This window comes from Dama dama, chromosome 31, assembly GCF_033118175.1.
Source record: "Dama dama isolate Ldn47 chromosome 31, ASM3311817v1, whole genome shotgun sequence".
NCBI lineage: Eukaryota > Metazoa > Chordata > Mammalia > Artiodactyla > Cervidae > Dama > Dama dama.
Genome location: NC_083711.1, coordinates 12,640,040 through 12,664,079, shown reverse-complemented (window position 1 = coordinate 12,664,079; position 24,040 = coordinate 12,640,040). Strand labels below are relative to the sequence as shown.

Genomic DNA, 24,040 nt, shown 5'->3' with positions numbered 1-24,040 from the left:
AAACGAGGATTCTGGTAAGGGTGAGAAGGCTCGTGTTTTGACTACAAGACCCCTGCAAGGGGGCACAAGCTGGTGGGGTGGAGGCTTCTGAGGGAGCCAAAGTGCTAGGAGAGTCGGTGAGCACTCAGGAACTAGGGACAAGCAATTTGCAAGTGAGTTTGGGTTTGGAAGAAGCTTGTGGAAGGTAGCAAAGATACCACCTTGTACTCATTATCTAGAAATTCAGTAATTAGGAGAGCAGCTCTAGTGAAGTCTGGCACAGAAGTTGACATACTGAGAATCTCAATGAGTATTTGCCAGCTTTTGAGAAGGACAAGAATAGGGAAAAGAGGACTTATGTGGAGTTGGGAAACAGAACTGGGTGATGCCATTGGTCATACAAGGTCACACAGATCCCAGGGAAGAGGCCATCTTGGACTAGACTTGCAAACAGAAGAATGTGTGTCTTTGTAGAGAATTGGACCCTGCCTTGAATAAGATAGAATCTCTTCTTTCAGAAAGCTTTTTGTTCTTCTTTCATTGAATACAAATTGGCAAAACAGCAGGTGCCATTAGGTAAGTTCAATATTATGTCCTAAAGGCTTTGTGTATGTTACCTAACTGAATTTGTAAAGTAACACTGTAAAGTATTATTATACAGAATGCAGATGAGCTAGGTGGTTCAGAGAGGCTACACAATTTAGGATATTTAGTTATTCAGGGACATAGGAAGGACTAAACTATGTTTTCCTAATCTGGAAAGATCTTGCTTTTTCCACTGAATCCCACTGCCTGTTGTATCAGAAGGGTAGACACAGCGGCAGTAGACACTCAGGATGACTCTCAAGTTGGAGACTCAGAGTTGCCTTCTCTGTGGATCATCGTTACAGGAAACAGTTACATGTGAGATGAGGGTACTGAATTAACTTCACATTGTGAACGCATTTGAAGAACTGGGAAGGCAGATGACAGATCAAAGCTTTGTTGTTTCCATGGCTCTGTGTCATATTGAATCACACAGAATTTTGGTTCATAGTCAGAGAAGAATCCATCTGAGAATGGGCCACTCCATTACCAAAGACTATCCTCAAAACCCAATAGATTGAATTAGTCCAAGAGAGAAATTTAACCGTAGAGAAAAGAAATGAAGTACATTTTACAAAATCACTCTATTCAGTTAACTAACACTTCAGTTGATAAAACACTCTTTTTAAATCTCAAGGTGTTTTTAAATAATGAGTTTCACTATTTTTGTACTCTTGACTCAGTAACAGTTTTCTTAATTAACTCAATTTTGACCCTGTTTTTAATGTCAATTTTTTTTATTATTAATATATATGTCTTACCTCTGAAGTCAAAATTCTTGGACTTACATATTTTCAGGTTTGAGAGTGTTCTGACATAATAATATGCTTTGAAGATATTTTTAGTGCATAATGTTCTAAGAAATTCTTAATTGTTAAAACATTGAAAAGTAGATAAGTAGTAGATGGAATGTCAAAATACATAGGTTTTTAAAAATATCCTCTATTTTATGTTCATAAGGGCATCTGTGCATGTACTTGGCACACACGAAGATTAAGGACTATAGGGAGATTCACTTTGGAGAACAGTGAGGAAATGGCATGTGATTTTGGAGAAAACAATTTCATTAAAAGAGTATTACTTAATTATCGATAGTGGTTAGTGTATGACTAATTTTTGAAATAATATTATTACTTTAGAATAATCTCTATTTTTATTAATCATGCCCATTTCTCATTTATAGAAGCTCTCTTTAGACTTTTGCAGTATTATCTCAGGGCTACGTGCATATTTTTCATTTAATATCTTGAGTCTTAGTAGACCTCAGTGCATACGTAGTAGACCTCAATTATTTAGTACATTAATTCTTTTATTAAATGCATGTTTATTGAAGGTCTGTTTTGTGCCAGCCTCTTCCTAGTGTTGAGAACAGAGCAGGATATGAAAATACAGAATTTCCAGCTTCATGTATTTATATCCTTGCAGGTGATAGCACCAAACAAACAGATCTGAATGTGACCTATCGGCATCAGGGCCGCAGAGAAAAGTAACACAGGTTAGTGGAGGGAGAATAAGAGGAAGAGGGTGTTCTAGACTAGGAAGCAGGCTCATAGAAAGTGTCTTCAGGGATGTAACCTTTGAGCAAACCTGAATAGGGGAACGTTCCAAGCCCTGCAAGCAGTAAATGCTAGAGATGCAGGAATGAAGTAAGTCTGAAAGAGAAAAACAAATCTTTCATATTAGCCCAAAATGTGGAATCTAGAAAAATGGTAAAGATGAACCTATTTGCAAAGCAGAAGCACAGATATAGACTTAGAGAACTAACACATGGACACTAAGTGGGGAAAGGCGCTGTGGGATAACTTGGGGGACTGAGACTGACCTATATACTCCATGGACACTATGCATAAAGCGTAACTAGTGAGAACCTACTGCATAACACAGGGGACTCGGCACATTGCTCTGAATTAATGTAAATGGGAAGGAAATCCAAAAAAGGGGGCATATATGTATACGTATGCTGGACTCACTCATCTCAACGCCAGTAAAGCAATGCTCAAAATTCTCCAAGTCAGGCTTCAACAGGACATGAACTGTAAACTTCCAGATGTTTAGGCTGGTTTTAGAAAAGGCAGAGGAACCGGAGATCAAATTGTCAACATCCACTGGATTATTGAAAAAGCAAGAGAGTTCCAGAAAAACTTCTATTTCTGTTTTATTGACTATGCCAAAGCCTTTGACTGTGTGGATGACAACAAACTGTAGAAAATTCTGAAAGAGATGGGAATACCAGACCACCTGACCTGCCTCTTGAGAAATCTGTATGCAGGTCAGGAAGCAACAGTTAGAAGTGGATGTAGAAAAACAGACTGGTTCCAAATAGGAAAAGGAGTATGTCAAGGCTGAATATTGTTGCCCTGCTTATTTAACTTATATGCAGAGTACATCATGAGAAATGCTGGGCTGGAAAAAGCACAAGCTGGAATCAAGATTGCTGAGAGAAATATCAGTAAAGCCTCAGGTATGCAGATGACACCACCCTTATGGCATAAAGCAAAGAAAAACTAAAGAGCCTCTTGATGAAAGTGAAAGAGGAGAGTGACAAAGTTGGCTTAAAACTCAACATTCAGAAAACTAAGATCATGGCATATGGTCCCATCACTTCATGGCAAATAGATGGGGAAACAGTGGAAATGGTGACAGACTTTATTTTTGGGGGCTCCAAAATCACTGCAGATGGTGACTGCAGCCATGAAATTAAAAGACGCTTATTCCTTGGAAGAAAAGTTATGACCAACCTAGACAGCATATTAAAAAGCAGAGACATTTCTTTGCCAGCAAAGGTCCATCTCGTCAAGGCTATGGTTTTTCCAGTGGTCATGCATGGATGTGAGAGTTGGACTATAAAGAAAGCTGAGTGTCAAAGAATTGCTGCTGTGGTGTTGAAGACTCTTGAGAGTCCCTTGGACTGCAAGGAGATCCAACCAGTCCATCCTAAAGGAGATCAGTCCTGGGTGTTCATTGGAAGGCCTGATGCTGAAGCTGAAACTCCAATCATTTGGCCACCTGATGCGAAGAAGTGACTCATTGGAAAAGACTCTGATGCTGGGAAAGATTGAAGGTGGGAGGAGAAGGGGACGACAGAGGATGAGGTGGTTGGATGGCATCACCGACTCAATGGACATGAGTTTGAGTAAATTCCGGGAGTTGGTGATTGGACAGGGAGGCCTGGTGTGCTGCAGTCCATGGGGTCGCAAAGAGTCAGACACGACTGAGTGACTGAACTGAACTGATGCCTGACTCACAGCAGGAAATAACACAACATTGTAAAGCAACTATACTCCAATAAAAATTTAGAAAAAAAATAATAATGAATGAAATATGGACCGGAGATATATAGACACAGTGGAATTGAAACCAAGGGAGTTTTTATCTTTAAGGTAGAGAAGAAGGAGTTTGAGTTCAGAGGCTATTTGAGAACAAAGACTTGTTAACACTGGGCCTGGTCTTGGGGGCCTGGGGTGTGCTCTCTTCACTCAACCATCAGTCCAAGAGATGCCCTTCTTGTTTCTGTTGTTCAGTCGCTAAGTCGTGTCTGACTCTTTGCAACCCCATGGACTGCAGCAAGCAGGCTTCCCTGTCCTTCACTATCTCATAGAGTTTGCTCAAGCTCATGTCCATCAAGTCGGTGATGGGCTAGCCAACCATCTCATCCTCTTTTGCCCCCTTTCTCCTCTTGTCCTCCATCTTTCCCAGCATCAGGGTCTTTTCCAATGAGTCAGCTCTTTGCATCAAGTGGCCAAAGTATTGGAGCTTCAGCTACAGCATCAGTCCTTCGAGTGAATATTCAGAGTCGGCTTCCCTTATTATACTTGCCCTTTAAGCTTCCTGTGACTGTTTCTATACTCCCAAATTAGCCAAAAGGAAACAGTGAACCGCAAAATGGACTCTTTGAAAAAATACAGGTCAACATATGTTTCACAGGATCAATAGCAAGGCTCTATCTGCATAACCGTGGGATCTGCCTTCTAGTGGCCAACTGAGAGTTACCACTGTTTTTCACCAGTAATGTCATAACCTAACATAGTTGCTCTACCCACTTTTATAGCAACCTGCTGAGCCACCTTCTGTTCTAATAAATCCCTATTTCCTTTTAGAGTTTATAATAATAATAACAACAACAATGCTAGTAACAGTGACTCCTCTGGTTGGATGAGAAGACTATAGTAAACTCTAGAGAGAGTCTCTCATCCCTGGGGACCTGGGGCTGCCATGCTTCCTGTCCACAGGACTGGTGAGCCTGACTGGGTGGGAACTGTATGGTTCTGTCTGCCTCATTCAGTGCTTTGTCTCATCTCAGTCAATATGCACAAACTCTTCTGTCAGCTCGGTATAATTGAAGACAATGGACAATTTTTGTTTTTGATAAATTAAGACATACTTGTGATGAATAATTAATGTCTGGCATGAATTCACATCTGTATTAAGGTAGGTCCAAGCTCTAACTCTTTCAGTGGTAGTCAAGGAACACAGGTAAAAATGACTTGCAATCTCATCCTGTGATAGAGATCTTGTTTGAGAAGTGGGGGTAAAGGGTGGACAGAAGGTTTTGAACTGTATTTGAACACATTGGAATTACAACTCCAGGAGGAAAAATATACCAGCAACTTTTTTTTAGTCTCTCTCTCTCCTTCCCTCTCTCCCTTTCTCTCTCTTTCTTTATCTTTCCTTTCAGAAGTCTAGCATTTCCTTGGATATTTTCTACTTCTTATTCAAAGCAATGTTTCAAGTCATCCCAAGGCTCATTTGTACCAAAATGCTTTCCATCATTATCTCTCAGATCACTTTGTATATTTTAAGAGTTATTTCAGATTTGAACAAAAGACAGGGACCTTAAACATGGAATCATCCAGAACCACTTAATTCATTCGTTTCTTCTTTTTTTTTTTTCATTTGTACCTTGTTCAAAAAAGATAGAAAAAGATAGAAATCCTAAGTTTATTTATCTGTGAGATGATGCCTTTCAGTTATCAGTAAATTGCATCTTAAAAGCAAGAGTGTTTCTCCCGATGATGGGAACAGAGAATGAAATACTATGCCAATTTAAAATGCTATTACCTGCCCGCATTCCCAATATCTTTTCCCTTGGATGACACTGTTCTGACATAGAGATCTTTTTTTTTTTCTTTTATTTCCTGCAATTTTCTTCCATCACACAGGGAGCTTCATTAGAGAAATAAAGCTAGGGTAGGTGCATTTGACAACAAGAGACAGATGATGTTAGTGAGAAGCTCTCTGATGAGGCAGTTTGCAATTTATGTGTTAGCGGAGTACCTCTCTCTCCGTAGGAGGCAGGCTTGGCATCTGCTTTGAGAGCGACATATGGCTGGTGTAAAGCACCGTGAGTGCCTGTAAAGGTGCGCCTTCCTGCACCCTGGACAAGAAGAATGTGAACACTCCAACCGTTTGGAAATCTGGATTTTTCCACGTGTGCCTCTGCTTGCTGAGATGTGGCAGAAGCAAGGAGAGCAAACTGGTTCTGAAGAACCTCTACAGGCAGCTTGCTCCTCCTTGTTCCCTCCCTCCTTCCCAAGGCCACGTTCCCGGGGGTAACCCTTTTCCTATTTCCCCTTGCTTTGGTTTATGCTTTGCCTCCATTTAGCTGACAGTGGTGAGTGTCTCGCATTTACCTTTTAATCTGAGGCCCTTACTGTCAGGAAGTTGCAAAAAGCAATTTTTGACAGTTGCCATGCCCAAGCTCTCAAAATCCATAAAAATCCTTCCTCCTCCTCGCATACAAGCCTAGGCACAGGTTATAACACGTTTTCTTTGCACGATAGAAAGCATGCTATCTGTGTGCTAAGTCGCTTCAGTTGTATCTGACTCTTTGCAACCCACAGGACTGTAGCCTGCCAGGCTCCCCTGTCCATAGAAGTCTCTGGACAAGAATACTGGAGTGGATAGCCATTCTCTTCTCCAGGGGATTTTCCTGACCTAGGGATGGAACCTGGGTCTCCTGCATTGAAGGCAGATTCTTTGCCACCTGGGCTACCAGGATAGCCCATAGAAAGCATACGATATTCTTAACCTAACCCCTGAGGAAGTCAAACATTATCTCACATAATTTTATTTAAAGCTACTTACTGTCATCATGCCATCCAAAAGGCCAGTCTCAGGCCTGGGTGGGGCCTGCAATCTCTCCATGGACCACTTCTCGATGATGGCAGACACGTGAGGGTTGTCAATATTTAGCAGCCGAAACCCAGTCATGTTTACACCACTGTACCTATAGAGTTCCAGATCTAAAGCAAACAAGTCCTGCGCAGTATTAAAAATGATAAAAGTAGAAAGAGTTAATATTTTCAGTGTTCTTGATGCAAAAGAGAGCTAATGCTTGCAGAAGCAACAAACAGATTAAAATAAGCATGGCAGCCATCATCACGCTGGTTCTATGAAAGAAGGTTTCCTGTTGTTCTTCATTTGCATGCTGCCTGGCAAATTCTAAGGCAGTAATAATTTTCATTTTCATCTATTTGTTTTTGCAATACTGTTAGAGTTTGTATAAACCGAGAACAGGAATTAAGCTGCCATTAATTAGCAAGCCCTCGGACACAGGATATGCCATTCTGAGAAGCTAGAGAATTTTGTTCCTAAGGATACAGTCCTCTGGGAAGTTGAAAGGGGCCTTTGTGTCCATTGGTACACTGCCTTTCTTTTCTAGACGAGGAAACTGAGGTTCTGAGTGGTGATGCGACTGGCCTGAGAATGATCCACATGTACGGGCAGTACCACCTGTCTCCCTCATAACTTTCTGCCCCACGCTGCAAAGGAGGTGAAGTTTGGATCTTGCATATACATTTGACAGGAAGATCACTCTCAGCAAAAACAAAAAAACCCCAACCATTTCCTGGCTCATTGAAACTAGTCTATGTCTCATATAATGAGAGCATGAAAATTGCTCACTGGACACAAGCTTAGAATAAGAACCAAGGGTTCTTTTCAGAGAATAAACTAGAGCCTGTGGTTGTGTGGATATGAATATCTTATCAGTAGAACTTGTTCTTTTTAGGTAATGTTTCAGGGGAAAGAACTTGAACCCGTCCTAGTATTTTCCATTGTATATGAGGGCTGAATTTAAACCAAAAATTTTGTCGGTTTGCATTTAAAATAGACTTAAGTGGCCATTTCAACTTTTGTCTATAAAGAAAAGTTAGACTGTAAAGGATGTCATTAAAATATCTCACATTTTGGAATGAACCAAAATTTCAAAATAGTATCTAACAGTTAATAAAAGAAAAAAAAAACTTCCATAAAAATTTTCTACCAGTGTAACTGCTTTATTGAAAGTACAAGACAGCACATTACCTGTGATGACGGTTGTTACTAAGAGAAAAACTTAAGAAACATTTCATGATTTATATGTGTGGAAGATAACTATGCATTTATTATTTTGAATAACTCTTTTCTGTATCACTACTTCCAAGATAACTTTAGATTAGACTGTGGAATCTTAAGAATGCAGTTCTGAATACCTGGCTCATGTGAGAAAAAATGCTCTGCATTTTAAATTGTTATGCTTACTTCCCTTGCACTGAGTGACTAATTTTCTTTTTTCTTTAAGTTTCATTAATACTCATGAACGAAAGTGGTAAGACAACAAAAGCAAAGCATGGCAGAATGCAGATAAAACCAAAGGAAACTGCTTAAAGAAGTAAATTTAAAGAATAAGATCCAAGGCAGAATGATTCCTTTAGCACACTCAATGAATACAAGGAAAGTTATTCAAGTTACAGGGGGTCAGAGAGAAACTTCCAGGATGTATATTGATTCCCTTATTAATTCAACAGTACAGAAATACAATACACTCATGTGAATATGCTAAATATGTTGAAAATTCATTTGGTCTCCAAATTGTTTCTGTGCAAGACAGAATAAGGAGAGTTCGAGGGCCAATTTTCAACATCCCCTCGTTAGTGGAGGATGAGGCAATGAGTAAGAGTGTGAAGGCAACTGGTCTGTCCTAAGAGTAGCCTTCTTAGGCTTCATTGTTTATATTTTTCTCAAATTTCAACCAAACTAACTCTTAAAGGCATATACACCTGGAAGGATAGAAAGTTCAGAGGCAGATGGCGATCTCACCTTGAGTAAGACGTACGTGTTCATAGTGGTGGGGATGGGCAATATTTGTGAGCAGAGTAAGACACTTTCTAGTTCTCAGGGTCTCCCTTGACTCTTCTGATAGAGGACCCCATCAGGATGTCAACGAGGGGGTGAAGACCCCGGAAACTTCAGTTCCGGAACTTCCGCGCTGCGTCCCACTCCCTGACTCCGAGCTCCGGAGCAGTGATCATTTTAACAGCTGCCCCAAAGCATCTGTCTTGTGATATCCTCTGTAGCCCTCCCTGCCCTCAGGAATGGAGTTTACTGCTTCCAGAAGTAGGTGCCCGAGACCTGTCTGGTCCTTGTTCCAAAGGCTTTGATTTCCCTAATGCACCAGCCTGCTTTGCCAGATTCCTTTGGGAAAATGATACTCTTGTTGAATCTCGCAAATCTGGGCAGACTTTAGCTGACACACTTTTACAGATTAGAAATGGAGGTTGACCACGTGTCTTCTTCTCATGTAAGAGAATGGAGTGTGTGTGCTGGGAGTGGTGTATTGTGTGTGTGGCTGAGAGCTAGCACATCATTCTGATGTGTTAAATGCTTCAACCATTCTTCCTCGACCTGATAATCTCTCAAAAGTTCAGATTGTATAGCTTCTTTTGAATGTCTCAGGCTTAGAGCCATAGTTTTTCTTATGATGAAGAATGTTCAATGTGGAAAGCCTCTACCAAGTTCCTTATCTTGATAGTCTTCCAAACACCTGACAGGTGACCCCTGGCTAAACCAGCTGTCCCCTGGACACAGGTGGGGAAATCACATGAGACAGCATGCCAAGATACACTTTAATGTGCCCTCTAGTACATGTAGAAAATATAGATGACTCTTCTTTATTAATAGTTTGTATTTTGGCAGCTTCTATTTAATGGAAGCTTTATTTTAATTCCTTTCTGGATGCACATGCATTGATGCTAGTTAAGAAAAGAAAGAAGGGAGGGAGGGAGGAAGGAAAGAAAGGAAGAAAGAAAGAAGGAAAGGAAGGAAGGAAGGAAGGAAGGAAGGAAGGAAGGAACGAACGAAGGAAGATACTTGTTGTTTACCGTTTCTAGATTTAGAGGATTCTTAGGAAAATTAAACAAACCTCCATGACAATATCCTGCCTTTGACACCAGGGCTGACTTTAAAATAAGCAAAGATTTGTTTGATAGTGTAAAATACATTTCCATCAGATATGCTTACCAGGGTTGTGAAAAAGTAATGATAGTATTCAGTCATCATGCCCATGAACAGGATCTGCCAAAGAGAAATAAGGGAAAAGAATCAGAAACAGAATTAGAAGAAGAAATAGATGATTAGTAGGTTGACTGCAGTAGCCTGAAGATGTAGAATAGGAAGGAGCTTTGGAAATCCAGAGACTCAGTAGAGAGAAACCTGAGGCAAAGCAGTGATTAACGTTGAGCTAGGATCCAGGCCACTGACCTCCACCCTATGTGTTTTCATCACGTTATGCTTGACCTTCATGGGAGAAATTGGTCGGCTGATCAAATTGAAAAGTAGTTCATGATCAACGTATTTTATATCTGGAGCTGTCCATAATGGCTCAGAGACTTACCTTTTCTACGCTTGGGTTTCTGAGTAATCCCATGCTGAGGTATATATTTTATTGATCTTCTTAGCTTTAGCACTTATCATAATGCCTCAGAGTAAAACTCATTAAATGTTGAATTGGCAATACTGATATGTAGATGTATTTAAATGAAAATCTATACATATTCATATCGCTGAAACTCTCCTTTCTACCTTTTCCCATCTTATCCCATCTTATGAATAGGGGGAAAGAGGGTTGTTTATAAATAGAAAGATGGAACTATTTTTGTACTTCTTCTCACTGCCTCTTAAGTCTGATTCTGTTACCTAACTGGGATCCTGGCAGTTGCAACATTCTGTGTGTATGGTTTTTGTTTGGTGGGGAGGAGAAAAAAAGAGGTAAACAGAAAAGACAAAGATTCTAAATAGAGGTAGTTTCTTAGACTGTGGTCTTTCTCTTGGATTCCTGGAAATGGTGTCCACTGAGATGAAAATGAAAGAGGAGAGTGACAAAGTTGGCTTAAAGCTCAACATTCAGAAAACTGAGATCATGGCATCTGGTCCCATCACTTCATGGGAAATAGATGGGGAAACAGTGGAAACAGTGGCTGACTTTATTTTGGGGGGCTCCAAAATCACTGTAGATGGTGATTGCAGCCATGAAATTAAAAGACACTTGCTCCTTGGAAGAAAAACTATGACCAACCTAGACAGCATATTAAAAAGCAGAGACATTACTTTGTCAACAAAGGTCCATCTAGTTAAGGCTATGGTTTTTCCAGTGGTCATGTATGGATGTGAGAGTTGGACTATAAAGAAAGCTAAGTGCTGAAGAATTGATGCTTTTGAACTGTGGTGTTGGAGAAGACTCTTGAGAGTCCCTTGGACTGCAAGGAGATCCAACCAGTCCATCCTAAAGGAGATCAGTCCTGGGTGTTCATTGGGAGGACTGATGTTGAAGCTGAAACTCCAATACTTTGGCCACCTGATGTGACGAGCTGACTCATTGGAAAAGAACCTGATGCTGGGAAAGATTGAAGGCAGGAGGAGAAGGGGACGACAGAGAATGAGATGGTTGGATGGCATCACCAACTCAGTGGACATGAATTTGGGTAAACTCTGGGAGTTGGTGATGCACAGGGAGGCCTCGTGTGCTGCAGTCCATGGGGTCGCAAAGAGTCGGACACGACTGAGCAACTGAACTGAACTGAACTGAGAAGAAGGTAGGTAGGATTTGGAGGTAGGATTGTCATTAATCTTTTAAATCAAGAGTATCACTTTCTTAGGTTTCCCTGGTGGCTCAGTGGTAGAGACTTTCAAGACAGTTATCCCCATCACTCATAAATTCTGGATTCAAATGAGAATCCCCTCTGGAAGCTTTAAAATCAGATATTCTTAGACTCCATCCCAGAGACCTCTTGAATTAGAATTTCTAAGAGTGGAGTTTCTGTATTTCACAACAATGGTTGGGAATCACTGCTCTATGGAAAACATGTCCATTTGCATCATGGAACAAGGGCTTTCATAACTTCAGTTTATGAAGAGTGGATTGAAAAGGTCTTCAGAAAAGCAATACAAGTTATCAGAGCTTTTGGAAGGTGCCTAAGATATGCAAACTAGAATGATTTTACATCCAAGGGGAGGGAGCATTTGGAGACAGCACATAAGATGCACACAGATCTGACACTTCCTGTGCTTTCACTGCTAACACGGAAACAAGAGGAATATTTAGTGAAATTGTAATGTCATGAAGGTAAGACAAATGAGAGGAAACTCTCCCTATGAATCATAAGCCCACAGTATGCAAGTCACTCCTATGGTGATAACAAGACCAGGGGCACAAAAGGATTTTTAACAGGGTGAATTGCTTTAGGGCCATCAATAATACTTAAAGGCATGCATGGTGAGGTCTTGTGAGCTGATCTCTTATATCATTGGAGAATAAAGAGCTAACCTGCTGGGGTCACTCAGAATTCAATTTTTCATTTTGGTCGTTAGTGTAATTGCAGCTGAGATTATCTCTTGAAAGGGAACTGGCAAGTTTTATGTCAAGATACAGACCTGGACACTGAGGTTTAAAATATTATTTCTGGAACTGAAAAAAAACACCAAGGCACCTGAATTTTCAGCCTTTTATATGGGCGGATTTTTCTTTTTAAACTTTATTATGGAGGCATTTGACCACCAATTGAGAGCACAGATTTTTTTTTCTTAAAGCAAACATTCAACTAATTATTATTATTTGTAATTCCTGGAGGCAAATACTCATCTAAAATGTCTCTTATTTAATGTTAGAAAAGAGTTATGCAGATGCAGTGAATAAACAGCTAATGAACCTGCTTTTGTTGGTTCTGACCTTGGGTCTTCCACATACACTTTTTATTTGATATTCCACAAAAATCCCCATTCTTGACTTTCCTACCTAGAGCCTAGGTCAGTGCATCCTAGAATGAAAATTAAGAAGCAAATATAGTCATGGATCATTGAGCTCTCAACCTCATGGACTCTCTAGGACTTGGGTTAATGAGAAACTTTTAGATTGAAATAAAACTAATATCAACTCATTGGAAAAGACCCTGATGCTGGGAATGATTGAAAGCAAAAGTAGAAGAGGGCGGCAGAGGATTAGATGGTTATATAGCATCACTGACTCAGTAGATACAAATTTAAGTAAACTCCAGGAGATAGAGAAGGATAGGGAAACCTGGTGTGCTGTAGTCCATGGGGTTGCAAAGAGTTAGACATGACTTAGTGACTGAACAACAACAACAAAAAGTCAATTTCACCAAAGGTGATGTTTTTTAAACAATTGTGCTTATAATGATTTGTAGACTGATTAGGACTGGCTGCTCTGTTGTCTAATAGTTGTATACACTGCATTTTGTAGCATTCATATAATGATTTTCTTTCTGTGTCAACATTGGTATTTCAACTAAAAGTCATTAAGGGATTATGAAAATGTCACATCAAGATAAAAGTCAGTTTTTTAAATAAAGAGTGTAATCATGATATGGGGATTTTTAAATGGCTCTTTGCAAAGCTGACTTTTTCCTAACAAATAATACTTTAAATTTTGTTACTGTGCTTTGCTGAATTGACCAGGAGGTGCTGACTTAGGCAGTGTATACTTTATCAAGACAGTATTGCCAGGGACTGTTTTTGGCTCTACTAAAATTATTTTTAATGTTGCAAAGCACATCACATCACACACACTAATAAGTGATAAATATGGCTGTCAATACTATTTATATTGATGCCACATCCCCCTTAATTGCTTCCACCAATATTTTAATAATGGTTGTTTCCTAACAGAATTATTTTTATTAAATAAATCCTTGAGATCATATTATTAATGTAGATTGGTAGATGGTAAAAATCTAGCTCTTTCAATACCATTGTATATCTATAGTAGGGATTTATCCAGTACCTATTAGTCTTCTTGATTTTGCAGACCCACAGTGTAGACTTCATTAAAACCACTGCCAATTTTCCAAATTGAAAGGCACATGATAGGATTATATTTCTTTGGTCCTTGAGCTTGGGTGTGGTCATGTGCTGGTTTTGGTCAAGGAAGAAGGAAAGTGATTGATATATGTCACCCTCTTCATCCTGACAGAGATCTCACTCACCCTGACTAACATGTTAGGTGACTAACATGGTTATCAGTGCCAGGCAAACTGAGTTGTTTTTTTTTTTTTTTTTCTGAATAAATACAATTTTCTGTTTCATGAATACTGCAGAATATGTCATGTGTGTGTTTTGATTATTAGGGACTTTAGGGTCAAAATTGTGGGTCCTCCATTAGCAACTAATCAGGAAAAAGGATATATATTCTATGTACTGATGTCATTCAGATTTATGGTTTTCTTATCTAATTTTCCCCTTGATGCCAACTCCTCTCCTTTCTTAAAAAATATTTATGACTTTGTTTCAAATTATTTTTCTAGGCTACTTTGATTCTTTGTGTAATAAAGATATAACATAAATAATCATGGTTGAGATAAGCTTAATAATTTTCTTTTTCCATAAAGAAAGATGAACTATTCAGATCTGATGTAACTGGGCTGGGTAACAAAAAAGGTCTCCAGCAAAATACTATTCATAGTTAATCATACTCTATGTCTATACAGAATCAGTTATAAGAACTCAAAGGTTTTCATAGATGGTGACAGTTCAAGTTGTGTCAACTTGATTGGGCCAAGGGGTGCCCAGATTAAACATTATTTCTGGATGTATCTTTGAGGATGTTTCCAGATAAATAAGCTTTTGATAAAGCAGATGATCCTCCCCAGTGTGGTAGGCATCATCCAATCCCCTAAGAGCTTGATTAGAACAAAAAGGCAGAGGAAGAAGGAATTCACCCTTTTTCCTTCTTACCTGACTGCCTGTGCAGGGACACTGGCTTTCTCCAGGCCTAGGGCTGAGATTTTCACCATTGAACTCTTCTGGTTTTCAGGCCTACAGTTTCAGCCTGTAATCACCCCACAGCTTTCCTGGGTCTCTAGCTTGTAGATGGTGGATTATGAGCCTTCTCTGTCTCTATGGCTCAACTGGTAAAGAATCCACCTGCAATGCGGGAGACCTAGGTTCGATCCCTGGGTTGGGAAGATCTCCTGGAGAAAGGAAAGACTACCCACTCCAGTATCCTGACCTGGAGAATTCCACAGACTCTATAGTCTGTGGGTTTGTTTAGGGGAAGCACACTGACTGAAACCGCCTACCCTAGCCAGACACCATAGTGACCATTTCATGAGTTGTTTTATGACAGGAGGTCCTGGTAAGGAACACAGAACTAATAAGCCACCACCAACCAGAAGAGTTCAGGAAAGGTCCAAAGGAGACACCACATGTCCGACCACCTCCCAGAATCCTTCTCTCTAGCATCCATCTTGGCTGAACAAGGCGTGCACCACCAGGAAGGACTCTGAGTCAGAATGATTGGCTAAAGACAACCGGGAAACTAATCCCATCACCATAAAACCCAAGACTGTGAGCCATGTGGCAGAGGTGTTCTCCTGGGTTCCCTCACCCTCCTGCTCTCCACCTGGGTGCCCTTTCCCAATAAAATCTCTTGCTTTGTCAGCACATGTGTCTCCTTGGACAATTCATTTATGAGCGTTAAACAAGAGCCCAGTTTCAGGCTCTGGAAGGGGCACCCTTCCCTGCAACAGGATTGCAAAGAGTCGGACAGGACTAAGCAACTTTCACTTCACTTCACTTCCGTCTCCATAGTTATATGAACCAATTCCTCATAATAAATTTCTTCATGTACATTTCCTATTGATTCTGTTTCTCTGGAGAACCCTGGCTAATACAGAGAACAATAGAAAAATATTAAAAGTCCTACATAGTCTGCATACGTATGACATTCCATCCTATCTAGATAACACATTCCTTAAACCAGTGATGGGAAGGGTGACTGACACCTACATGAAGGCTTTCTCTGTATCAGGCTACTACAGATATGCCACAAGACTATTCTATTGCTTCAGTGGTTAGAAAATAATTATAGTTTTCTTTTTTTGTAGTTAAAATGAATTATTAAGAGGCAGAACAAAACCCATTGCCAGTTGACTCTTGGAAGAAAAATTCTAATGACCCCTGTTATTAAGATACTCTGAAATATCAGTTCAGTTCAGTTCAGTCGCTCAGTCTTGTCTGACTCTTTTCGACCCATGGACTGCAGCACGCCAGGCCTCCCTGTCCATCACCAACTCCCAGAGTTTACTCAAACTCATGTCCATTGAGTTGGTGATGCCATCCAGCCATCTCATCCTCTGTCGTCCCCTTCTCCTCCCACCTTCAATCTTTCCCAGCATCAGGTTCTTTTCCAATGAGTCAGTTCTTCGCATCAGGTGGCCAAAGTATTGGAGTTTCAGCTTCAGCATCAGTTCTTCCAATGAATATTCAGGATTGATTTCCTTTAGGATGGACTGGTTGGATCTTCTTGCAGTCCAAAGGACTCTCAAGAGTCTTCTCCAACACCACAGTTCAAAAGCAGCAATTCTTTGGCACTCAGCTTTCTTTATAGTCCAACTCTCACATCCATACATGACTACTGGAAAAACCATAGCTTTGACTAGATGGACCTTTGTTGGCAAAGTAATGTCTCTGCTTTTTAATATGCTATCTAGGTTGGTCATAGCTTTTCTTAATAGTTCTTGTCCAATAACTATGATGGCACCACCCTGGCCCAGCTGCTCTCTGGAGTTTTTACAATTGAACCTCATGGCTTTGTTCACAATAGCACTGACTCTTACTGATCTAGCTCTATTGTTCTTCGAAAAGACTACCTCTTGGATTTAGATCAGTAAATGTTATCACATACAGCCTGAGCATCACAAAGGCCATATTTTAGATTGTCTTGACAGCCTTCATTCAAGTCTAGGTGAAGATAGTTTAAGGGTCAAATTCTTGTGATTGGTGAGAGACTTGGTCTATAAGACACTTAGAAAGTCTCTAGGTAAAAGTCTTTCCATAATGTGTTCTGTTTATCTTAAGATGCCTATGTTGCATTTCAACTGAATTATTTTCCAGAAGGCAATGCAGAGATATGAAGACAGAAACTCACAAACTCTCAGCATTCATTGCTAAAAGCAATTCATATGTCACAGATAATTGGCATAATGTTGCTACCATACTAGCAGAACCTTAAAATGGAACCTGAAGTGCTCCTCAGCAATTTTGAGGGATTCTTGTAATATTTATAAGGGTTTTTGTTACTGCATCTTTTCATTGAAAAATAGGTGTCTTTGAAGTTTATATTGACTAATCTAAACTGTATTGCTCCTTTTATAACCTTCTCAATATCAGGATAAATTCTAAACCATCAGACATGGTTTCTAGTCAATAATTTCAAATGAACAGCTTCCACATGTGTGACATATGATGTGGCTAAAATAATTGCTTTACCCCAAGATAGAAATAAGTTATTTCAGCATAGGAATAATCTTCAGGAAACAGTTGAATATCAAGCCTCAGAGAAGTGATTTTGAGAAGAAGGCTTGATCTCTAGGGTGTAGCTCTTTCTCACTGCCAACTATAGTACTTCTGGCTGCAATTACACTATCCTCTGAGCAGAATGCACCTTGGATAACACAATTTTTAACATTGGTCATCAGTAGAACAAGCTAGGTATAAGTAGGGCCTTAGATCAGTTTTTATTGATACAAAAAGGAAAAGACACTCATATTAATGCTTCCCTGGTGGCTCAGATGGTAGAGAATCTGCCTGCAATGCAAGAGGCCTGAGTTCGATCCTTGGGTTGGGAATATTGCCTGGATAAGGAAATAGCAACCCACTCTAGTATTCTTGCCTGGTAAATCCTGTGGACAGAGAAACCTGGTGGTCCATGGGGTTGCAAAGAGTCAAACATGAATGAGAGACTAACATTCATATAACACTAACTGACTATGACATATCCACAAAGGGAACAGAGGAATGTAAGAAAAATAGCACTGGATCCCTGAAAACCCTGCCTTCTCCTTAAAGAGTAGGCTGGATAATGGCTCGTTACACATGATCACATCCTAGTTTCCAGAATCTGTTAATGTGTTACTTTACATGACAAAAGAACTTTGAGGATATGATTAAAGATCTTAATTTATGGGAGATACTCTGGGTTAGGGCTTCCCTTGTGGTTCTGATGGTAAAGAATCTGCCTGAAATGTGGGAGATCAGGGTTCAATCCCTTCAGCTGAAGCTCCAATACTTTGGCCACCTGATGCGAAGAGCTAACTCATTGGAAAAGATCCTGATGCTGAGAAAGATTGAAGGTGGGAGGAGAAGGGGATGACAGAGGATGAGATGGCTGGATGGCATCACCGACTCAATGGACATGAGTTTGAGCAAACACTGGGAGAAAGTGAAGGACAGGAAAGCCTGGCACTTGGTAGTCCACGGGGTTGCAAAGAGCAGGACAGGACTTAGCGACTAAACAACAACGACAACCCTGGTTTATTCAGATGGGCCCAGTGTAGTCACAAGGGTTCTTATATAGGGAAGCTGATGTTCAGAAGGCAGAGAAGTGATGGGAAGATGGAAACAGAGGGAATACAAGGCAATGTGATGTGGGACCACAAGCCAAGAGATGGAGACAATGTCTAGAACTGGAAAAGGCAGGGAATTAGATTTTTCCCAAATCCTTCAAAAGGGATATAGCCCTGTCAACACCTAGATTTTAGACATCTGACATCCAGAACTGTCAGAGAATAAATTTGCCTTGTTTTAAGCCACTTCATTTGTGATCATTTGTTGCTAGCACAGCAACAGGAAATCAACATACCTCATTTGTTCATCTTTATGGCCTATGAGATTGCACAATTTTGGTGTATTGATATCAACAGCATGTATTAAAAGGAAAAATGACTTGTTTGAAGTTGAAAACTTTCTGAATTTCTCTGTGCCCCTCCACTCACATTCATATTCTAACCACATGCATGTACATAGACACAAGCTAACCACAGAGAGCCTCGAGGGTTTCCTTCCACTGGGAGATCGTGCCATGCAATTTATAAATCCAGGCCACTTCCCCCCTGCCTCCAAGTGAAAACAAAGAAAGTCAAAGATATTCCACCAAGTGTTGGTGAATGGAATACTTGTACTATTTGGGAATGTCTTTCAGTCTTAAGTACTATATAAGCTTCCCTTTCCAGAGGTATGCTCAGAAGAAGAAAGGAAGCTGATACTAATAGATATTAATAAGTGAATTGGAGACCATGGGGTTTAGTTTAGCTTCAGGAGGTAATCCTACTTGAAGAGCCACATGGCATCATCCATGTGCAGAAAAAAAAGATTATGTAATTTAAGGGGTATATGTTGCTGACAACAGGAGCAGGGGGAAAAAAAAAAAGATTCCCCCTGCCAAAATGAAATAGGCAACCTGGCGAATAGGAAAGAGTAAAACTTTTAGAGGATGTTGGTTAGGATAAACTCTTTGCAACATTTGGGGGAAGTTGGTGGAAATCTGATGTGTAAGAGGACCAGAGCAGAAGAAAAAGTTTTAATAGCAAAGAACATGCAGCTGATTCACTTCATCATATAGCAGAAACTAACAACACTGTAAAGCAGTTATATTCCATTTTTTTAAAAAAGAGCTGAATGAATCTAGAAGCTGGAAAATTAACAAAGAATATGCTGCATACATTGCAATCTTTTCACAATAAGTTTCTTTCTTAATGGTGGTAATAAAAACTATACCTCAAATTTGCCTGAGGGTAACATTTTGAGGGAGAAATAGTCATGAAATCACTAAATGATGATCTTCTTGGTCTCATGATATCTTTGTAGCATACAAAAGTTATGATCTGTGTCCTGTTTCTCTGCCTTTTTGGCTTTTTGGATGACTTTATTTTGTAAATTTGTCTAATAGCTATCAGACTTAGAAAATAATTATTTATATCAGTGTTTTTCAGTGCACTAGACTCTCCAAAGAACTTTGTAGAAAACACCAATGCCTGTACCCCATCACTAAATATTCTTATTTATTTGGTCTAAGGTATGGTCTAGGCATTAATATCTGTGATACTGATACTCTCCAGGTGATACTTACATATAGCCAGAGCTGAGAATCACTCATTTATATCAACCAAGCATATTTTAAAGTTGTAACAATAATGATCAAACCTACTATTTGATAGGGCTTCGCTGGTGGTTCAGACGGTAAAGAATCTGCCTGCAGTGCAGGAGACCCAGGTTTGATCCTTGGGTCAGGAAGATTTCCTGGAGAAGGGAACGGCTTACCCACTCCAGCATCATTGCCTGGAGGATTCCACAGATAGAGGAGCCTGGAGGGCTACAGTCCATGGGGTCGCAAAGAGTCGGACATGACAGAGCAACCAATACTTTCACTTTATTTCATTTCACATGTCCACTGCCATAACACATTCTTTATCTGCTACTGGGGAGGAAGTGTTATCCTCAATTTACAGATTTGAAGGACAGATCATGGTTATAGTATTTGAACTCAAGTATGATTTCAATCCTGAACTCTTTATGCTCTATTTATAATAGGAGGTCAATGTGGGAACAAAATCAGTGATTTGTACAAAGTCTTTCTGGACTTCTAGAACCCAAATAAAAGCCTACAGTCCTTGGGGAGAGCAAAGTAGAAGGACAGGAATAGGATCTTTGTCTTAAGGAATGAATCCATCAAGCCAAGAAAGCTCAATAAGTTGCCCACTGACCCTTGTTCAAAGAGCTGCACTCCACTCTAAAAGGTTGTACCATGGGTGATGCTGCAGGTACTCTGAGGAGCCTTACTAACTTTTCCTCCTACGCTCAGGAATTCAGACCTACATGGCTCTTCTACCCCAACATCTCTTTACACATTAGAATTAATTTGATCCTAATTTTAAATCCCTTTAGCAATCTATCAGGAACTTTAATCTCTTTAATGTAATCAGCCTTCATCAAGAAAGGGGAGTTTGTAAAAGGGATAGTAATGAAATTGTTAAAACTGAGTAATACATACAATAATATTTTTGCGTTGTTGTTGTTCAGTCGCTAAGTCATGTCTGACTCTTTGTGACCTCATGGACTGCAGCACTCAGGCTCCCCTATCCTTCATCATCTCCCGGAGCTTGCTCAAACTCATGTCCATTGAGTCAGTGATGCCATCCAACCACCTCATCGTCTGTCGTCCCTTTCTCCTGCCTTCAATCTTTCCCAGCATCAGGGTCTTTTCCAAAGAGTCAGCTCGTCACATCAGGTGGCCAAAGTATTGGAGCTTCAGCTTCAGCATCAGTCCTTCCAATGAATAATCAGGGTTGATCTCCTTTAGTATTGACTGGTTTGATCTCTTGTGTACTTGTTATTATGGTAATGTACACAAGGTGTGGGGGACTTTGCAAGACATGCTAAACAATGTGGCCTTTGTGCTTAAGTCAGTAAGGGGGTGGGAGAGAGTACTCTGGAATTTCAAACATGAGAGGGATAAGATCAGATATTTTATCTAAAATGAACATTTTTTAAGGCTACAAGGAGGCTGGATGGAGTAAAAGAGAGGGAGGGGACTTGTGACCAAGGGATCAATTGTTCTAGTACAGGAGGAAGATGATGAAAGTGATGGAGAAAAGGAGGTAGAATATGGAACATATTTAGAAGGCAGAATCTTCAGCATTCAGTAACTAATAAGTTGGAAAGGTGAGGGAGAGTCAAGGAGATTCCCAGGTTTCTGGCTTGAGTAATTGAATGGTATTTCTAGCCACCAAGACAGGGACCAGAGGAGAAACAGGTTGGTAATGTTTCTGTTACCAACCTGTTGGTAGATGTAATCTGTTAAGATGTAATCTGTTAAGTTTGGCATGGAGATTGAATGACATCAGATGGGATCTTCATGAGATCACCAAACAGTCATTCGGGCTGAAGGAAGGTTTGGGACCCACTACTGTGATATGGTGGGGGAGGCGACAGGGCTAGAATTAGGACTGGGAAGCACTGTATACTCTTGTAGTTTTGTCTAGATACCCTACCCCTGATAATACTGATGATGATTATCTGTAACATGTGCAATATTTCATGTGTCAGTGATGAGCCACTTAATGCCTTTAAGGCATTGTCACATTTAACTGTTCTCAAAACAACATGAGTTACATGCTGCGACATTCCCATTTTACAGATAAAGCAAATAGCAAGTCACTAAGTCCTCTACTAAACAACCTCATCTGATACACCGGAATTTTCCATTTTTTAAAATTCATTTTTAATTGAAGTATAGTTGATTTGCAATGCTGTGTTGATGTCAGGTGTATACCTGATATATATATAATATGCAGTATATAATATATATATTATTTCTCAGCGATCTAATCCTCTCCTTTTTTAATGAATTTTATTGGAGCATAGTTGCTTTACAATGTTGTATTAGTTTCTCTTGTTGTTCAGTCACTAAGTGAGCTTACAGTAGGTTCTCATTATCTGTCTATTTTATACGTAGTATCAGTAGTGTATATGTGTCAATCTCAAGTATTTTATTCTCCCCCTTGACCCCAGCACAGACTTCAGCACATTGAAAACATACAATATGTGTTAGCTGAGTAAATGGTGACATTTACATCTTACAGGATCACCCTTAAGACAAAAAAAAAAAAAAAAAAACAAAAACAAAAAACATGACTAACAGTCATGGGGAAAGTAGCATGGAGGGATCTTTTTGGTAGAATCTTGCCTTTATGATTTTGAATTTTGTATTTATGATTCTGGCAGCTTCCCTGGTGGCTCAGATGGTAAAGCATCTGCCTGCAACGTGGGAGACCTGGGTTTGATCCCTAGGTCAGGAAGATCCTCTGGAGAAGGAAATGGCAATCCACTCCAGTACTCTTGCTTGGAAAATTCCATGGATGGAGGAGCCTGGTAGGCTACAGTCCATGGGGTCACAAACAGTCAGACACGACTGAGCGACTTCACTTTCACTTTGCATTTATGAACGGTTGAAAAAGCAGATGTGGTTAACATAACAAAGTGATTTCTAACCTACTTCAGTACTCAGGCCTCTTTACGGAATCTGATAGAAGCTATGGATCCTTTCCTCTGAGAAAGGCATGCTGAGGGACACAAACTTCCTTAAAATTTTAAATAGAGCTGAGGTTCATTTGTTGACCATGATGGCTACTCCATTTCTTCTAAGGGATTCCTGCCCACATTAGTAGATATAATGGTCACCTGAGTTAAATTCACCCATTCCAGTCCATTTTAGTTCACTGATTCCTAGAATGTCAACATTCACTCTTGCCATCTCCTGTTTGACCACTTCCAATTTGCCTTGATTCATGGACCTAACATTCCAGGTTCCTATGCAATATTGCTCTTACAGCATTGGACCTTGCTTCTATCACCAGTCACATCCATAACTGGGTATTGTTTTTGCTTTGACTCCATCCCTTCATTCTTTCTGGAGTTATATCTCCTCTGATCTCCAGTAGCATATTGGGCACCTACCAACCTGGGGAGTTCCTCTTTAAGTATCCTATCATTTTGCCTTCTCATACTGTTCATGGGGTTCTCAAGGCAAGAATACTGAGTGGTTTGCCATTCCCTTCTCCAGTGGACCACATTCTGTCAGACCTCTCCACCATGGCCTGACCGTCTTGGGTGGCCCCACAAGGCATGGCTTAGATTCATTGAGTTAGACACGATTGTGGTCCTGTGACCATTATATCTACTACTGTGGGCAGGAATCCCTTAGAAGAAATGGAGTAGCCATCATGGTCAACAAAAGAGTCTGAAATGCAGTACTTGGATGCAATCTCAAAAATGACAGAATGATCTCTGTTCATTTCCAAGGCAAACCATTCAATATCACGGTAATCCAAGCCTATGCCCCAACCAGTAACGCTGAAGAAGCTGAAGTTGAATGGTTCTATGAAGACCTACAAGACATTTTAGAATTAACACCCAAAAAAGATGTTCTTTTCATTATAGGGGACTGGAATGCAAAAGTAGGAAGTGAAGAAACACCTGGAGTAACAGGCAAATTTGGCCTTGGAGTACAGAATGAAGCAGGGCAAAGGCTAATAGAGTTTTGCCAAGAGAATACAGTGGTCATAGCAAACACCCTCTTCCAACAACACAAGAGAAGACTCTATACATGAACATCATCAGACTGTCAACACAGAAATCACATTGATTATATCCTTTGCAGCCAAAGATGGAGAAGTCTATACAGTCAGCATAAACAAGACTGGGAGCTGACTGTGGCTCAGATCATGAACTCCTTATTGCCAAATTCAGACTTAAACTGAAGAAAGTAGGGAAAACTACTAGACCATTCAGGTATGACCTAAATCAAATCCCTTATGACTATACAGTGGAAGTGAGAAATAGATTTAAGGACCTAGATCTGATAGACAGA

At 40.1% G+C, this 24,040-nt stretch overlaps 1 protein-coding gene across 9 annotated transcripts in view; it reads right to left on the bottom strand.

The window, feature by feature from the left end:
• Positions 1 to 24,040, bottom strand: part of GRIK1 (glutamate ionotropic receptor kainate type subunit 1) — a 442,037-nt gene that overhangs the window by 114,272 nt on the left and 303,725 nt on the right. For all 9 annotated transcript variants that reach the window (XM_061133910.1, XM_061133912.1, XM_061133911.1 and 6 more), the window contains 2 exons: positions 9,844 to 9,897; positions 6,649 to 6,822 (listed from right to left, as the gene is read on the bottom strand). In XM_061133910.1, the coding sequence (XP_060989893.1) occupies positions 6,649 to 6,822; positions 9,844 to 9,897 (228 nt within the window). The remainder of the gene's footprint in view (positions 1 to 6,648; positions 6,823 to 9,843; positions 9,898 to 24,040) is intronic.